Below are 5,125 nucleotides of genomic sequence, written 5' to 3'. Positions count from 1 at the left end.
TAGTGCAGGTGCTGACTCATCTGCAATGGAGACGGAGACTGTTGGAATCAGTTCTTCCGATAGTGAGTTGGACACTAGACTACATAAAGGGAGAGGCAGTAAAATAAAAATTGAAGAAGACTCTGACGCATCAACGCTGGAAAAGGTTAATGTACTGAGTATAGAATCTCAAACCCCGGCAGTGCACAGGAAAAGGGAAAGGTCGGGATCGGTCTCAGACAGCAGTAAAGGACGTACAACAGGAGATTATATAGGAAGGAGGGACGCAATTATGAAGTACAATAAAGCTAAAGAGGAGTCCCTGCAATTGGATAGAGAAAAAATTATATGGGAATATAGCGATAATGAGTTATTTAAGAAGGCGAAGTTAAATGTGGAAGGAATCAAAGAGCAAATGTCAGAGCTCACAAACGAGGAACTTGCGGATAAAGCTCATGATAACCTCACGGAGGTTCTAAGGATTGCAAGAACTTCAAGCAATCTCAAAGGGACATACCAGAAGAGCCTGAAGCTAGCGGCGGCGGCTTCGATAGGAATCGTGCAGGTATTCAAGGACAGGGTTTCTCTCTCCATAGAAGAGGCGAGATCGGGAGAGATTAAAGCTCTTAAGAGAGAGATAGCGACTCTAAGAATTAGGCTAGAAGACGAGGTGGAGAATGAAAGGAGAAAAGCGCTCCAGGCAGCGGGGGAGGCTGAGGCTTATAGAAAAGAGTTGCAATCCTTGAAAAAAGAAAAAACAAGCAAGAAGGACAAAACACCGAGCCTCAAACAGGGACCGTCGAAAGAGTTAGTTACGAAAAAAAGTCCGAAGCGTATCCCGTCGGCAAAATTCAGGGCCAGGGAAAATATTGCGTCTTCGGAATCTGAGTATATGGAGGTAGACGATGAAAGGGGAGAAATAACGGTATTGGATAGGCCGGAAACCTGGCCAGAAGTTAGACGACCAGCAATAGGAGGGAAGAGTAAACTCATCACCGATGATAGTAAATCACAAGAAGCCATCTACTCGGCACATAAGAGGTACATGGCGGAGGCAAAGGAGACGGATTCAATTATAGAGTCTGAGGCTAAAGGATTCAAACATAGTAAGGAGTACGTTAAAAATATTAGCGACACGTCACCAAAATCTTTGGCGAAAATGATCAAAGAGATAGTTACGGAGGAAGTTGCCAAGCTCTAGAAAAAGCCAGTAGTAAAAGAGATGTTTATCATCAAAGATGCGAAGGAAACGAAAAGCCTTCACGGGGAAGCAGGAAAGAGGCCGGTTCCTGAGGATAGGAAGAAAAGTGCTCATACAAGGGAGTTGATAACCCCAAGTTCTATAAGAACAACTGAGACGGAAGAAAAAGCGTCGGAAAGCGGAAATAATCGGGAGATACCATGGAGCAAAGTGGTGGGGAGAAAGACAAGAAAAACAATATCTAGTAAGGACGGAACACCTGCTTCAATAACAGGAAAAAGTACAGGAAATATTGGTACACTGAGGAAGGAGAGTAAGAAAATTATAGATAATAGAAGGACTCCTAGAACTGCGGCTGTACAAATCAGTTGTAGAGGAGATACAAGTTACGCTAATGTTATGAAAACGGCAAAAGAAAAGGTTGATGTGGAAGCGCTAGGTATTCTCGAAATACGGCCGAGAAAATCAAGAACAGGAGCCTTATTGCTAGAGATCCCGGGAATAGAAGGTAGAAATAAGGCTAATAAGTTGGCAGAAAAACTTAAAGCGGCACTGGCGGACCAGCAGGATGTGCTCATTACAAGACCGGAAAAAACAGCCGACATAAGAATTAGAGACCTGGAGGAGTCAACGACTAAGGAGGACATCCTTCTAACATTGACTCTTCTGGGAAACTGCACGGAGGAAGTATTCAAAATGGGGGAAATAACTAAGGCTTTCAACGGGTTAGGAACATTATGGCTCAGATGCCCATTAGCAACGGCAAAAAGCATAACAAAAACGAAAAAAATCCGTATTGGATGGACGATGGCCCGGGTAGAGTTACTTCCAGAACGCACAACTCAATGCTATCGGTGTCTGGAACCAGGGCACGTGAGACAACAGTGCAAGAGCGAGAATGATCGTAGCGCGGTGTGCTATAGATGCGGGAAATACGGTCACATAGCGAGGGGTTGCGTAGAGCAGATGCACTGCCCAATATGCGCTTCAAGAAACATCAGGGCAGACCACAGGATGAGCGGAGCGGCGTGCAACCCTCCCAAACTACGCAGGAAGGATAAAACGGAAAAGGGACTTGTTGTAAACAATCCCAGTCAAGAAAGATAAACGAAAGAAGGGACAATATACAGATGGAAGTGGAAACGCACTCCCAAATCCCCGTTGATGAATTAAAAAGGAGGGGGAGGGAAGCTAGCGTGGTAAGACGCTTGGCAGAGTGTAGGGTCAGGGAAGAAAATATACCTGAGAGCCAAGTAACTACAGAAGAAATAGAAACGGAGGAATTGCCGGTGGAATTACACACAGACGAGCAACCACGTTTAAGCCCCATGGAATGGTCGAAAGAAGGACAAGAATGGGTCACAAGACAACAAGCCACGAGGGACGGTCTAGGTAGCGGAGAAGGAGGAATCCGCCAAACCAATAATAAAAGTAATGAACAATAGAATCATACAGGCAAACATTCACCAAACATAAACCATGCCAGGAATAGCTACGATATCCTTCTTCAAACAATGACGGAGGGCGATTTCGCCATGGCGGTGGTTTCAGAGCCGTATATGATTCCTAAGAATCACCCTCACTGGGTAGGAAACGCCAATAGAACCGTGGCGATAACATGGAGGCGTACAAGCAACGCAATACCATGCACGCCTTTCAGAAGCGGACAGTATTTTACCTCTGTACGATGAGGCGATATGGTGGTTATGGGAACCAACTTATCCCCAAGACTAGACGCAGGACTATACGAAGAGGCACTAGAAGAATTGGAAGGAACCATCCAACAATTGAGGGACCGACCCATCTGTGTAATGGGGGATTTTAACGCGAAGGCTGTCCTGTGGAAATCCAAGGTCACAGATCTGCGCGGTAAGATGGTTGTGAAATGGGCAAGCCGCCTAGGCATGTGTTGTCTGAATCGAGGAAGGGAGAGTACTTGCATAAAGACGTACGGAGAGTCAATTGTGGACCTCTCATTCGCTAACCCGGCTGCAGCTAGGAGAGTAACTTCATGGAAGGTATCAAGCCGGGAAAGCAAATCCGATCATAAATATATCGAAATAGATATTAGATGCACGCGCATGCAACGGATGAAAAAAGAAACCCGCCACCAAAGAGATGGGCAGTAAGAAAAATGGATAGAGATATGCTTTCGGCAGCGTTGATTGCTAGCTGCTGGCCTAACCATGAAATAGCAGATAATGCAAGAGAGGTGGAAATTGAGGATTCGGTTGAGAGGTTACAGGGTACAATGATAGCGGCATGTAATATGGCCATGCCCAAGAGCGAGCCAAGACCCAGCAAGGCAATGCCCTGGTGGACAGAAGAACTTGATCAATTAAGAGACGAGCTAACAGCAGCCCGAAGAAGGATGAGAAGAATGAGAAGACGATGAGTCGAAGACGAGGAGGAACTTCACATGAGGCTTGAGGAGTTCAGGCAAGCCAGGGACGCTTTTGGGAAAGCTATACGAAGGGCCAAAGCGAAGTCTTGGGACGAATTTATGCTCTCATTAAACGAGGATCCGTGGGGACGACCATACAAAACAGTTATGAACAAACTGAAGAGATGGTCGCCCCCATACACGGAATCACTAGATAAAAACACCTTAAATCGTGTGCTCATGGGACTTTTTCCGGATGTGGGGCCAGATGGCTGGATAGAACCAGGATTGCCAACAAATGGAGAATCTGCTTGGAAGGAAGACTTACAAGTCTCACAAGAGGAATTGAAGGCGGCCGTTAGACGGATGGTGGCAAAGGACGCGGCACCGGGCCCAAGCAGTATCCCTTCCAGGGCATGGGCGATTGCTGCCCATGAGATGGCGAAGGAATTAAAGGCAATATATACAATGTGCCTAAAGTCGGGAATCTTCCCGAGTAAATGGAAAAACGCTAAACTGGTGCTATTGAGAAAGCATAATAAGCCAGATGACCAACCCGCGGGCTATCGTCCAATATGTTTACTGGACGACGAAGCCAAGATGCTGGAAAGAATCATCGTAGAAAGAGTTATAGCGCATCTAGATAGTAGAGGACCAAATTTAAACAACTCACAATTTGGATTTCGAAGAGGAAGGTCTATGATAGACGCGATCTCAACGGCGAGAATGTTCATGGAAGAGGCATTCGAGGCAGAGAAAGTAGTGATAGGTGTTTCACTGGATATCAAAAATACCTTCAATTCCATGCCTTAGGAGGTTATCGGAAGGGCACTCAATAAACACAGAGTACCTCTTTATCTCAGGAGGATCATACGGGATTACCTAAGCGGGAGGAAATTATCATTTCCCAAAGAAGATGGTATACCGGGAGACAAAGCGGTTAGAAGAGGGGTTCCTCAAGGGTCAATCTTAGGTCCACTGCTCTGGAATATTGGCTTTAACGAGGTAATGAGGAAGGAAGACTTTGTAGCCGAGAGCAATATAATCTGTTATGCCGACGATACATTGATATTGGCAGCAGGTGATGACTGGGAAGAGGCAACACTGGTAGCAAATATGGTGGTGAGCGTCGTGATTCAGAGGATCCAAGATATGTGGTTGGAGGTATCTCCCCAAAAAACCGAGATCGTGGGTTTCCATAAAAAAGGAAGGTCCGCTCACACTTCCATCAACATTACGGGATTAGATATCCCAGTCGGACAAAAAATGAAGTATCTGGGCTTAATGTTGGACAGTAGGTGGTCTTTCACGGCCCACTTTGCGGATCTGGCGCCAAAGTTGGAGGGCTCTGCATTGAGCCTGAGCAGGATCCTCCCTAATTTGGGAGGCCCAAACGAGAAGGCGAGAAGGCTGTACACCAACGTGGTGACCTCTATAGCCCTATACGGAGCCCCTATATGGACTTACCAAATAAGAAGTAACAGAAAGGCCATTGAAATACTGAGAGCCTCACAGCGTAGGATGACAGGGCGCCTTATAAGAGCCTATAAGACTACGTCACA

General features: G+C 46.0%; 2 protein-coding genes across 2 annotated transcripts; both read left to right on the top strand.

Annotated features, from left to right (window-relative positions):
* The first annotated feature begins 1,201 nt into the window (after window positions 1-1,201).
* On the top strand, window positions 1,202-2,287 carry LOC108759192 (uncharacterized). The gene has a single exon (XM_018504512.1). The coding sequence runs from the start codon at window positions 1,202-1,204 to the stop codon at window positions 2,285-2,287; it is 1,086 nt and encodes a 361-aa protein (XP_018360014.1).
* Window positions 2,288-2,877: 590 nt separating this feature from the next.
* Window positions 2,878-3,575, top strand: LOC108759191 (uncharacterized). The gene is made up of 2 exons (XM_018504511.1): window positions 2,878-3,198; window positions 3,252-3,575. The coding sequence occupies exons 1-2, from the start codon at window positions 2,878-2,880 to the stop codon at window positions 3,573-3,575; spliced, it is 645 nt and encodes a 214-aa protein (XP_018360013.1).
* Window positions 3,576-5,125: the final 1,550 nt, after the last annotated feature.

Source organism: Trachymyrmex cornetzi, unplaced genomic scaffold (genome assembly GCF_001594075.2).
Source record: "Trachymyrmex cornetzi isolate Tcor2-1 unplaced genomic scaffold, Tcor1.1 scaffold1731, whole genome shotgun sequence".
NCBI classification, from domain to species: domain Eukaryota; kingdom Metazoa; phylum Arthropoda; class Insecta; order Hymenoptera; family Formicidae; genus Trachymyrmex; species Trachymyrmex cornetzi.
This window is presented reverse-complemented; position numbering and strand designations above follow the sequence as displayed.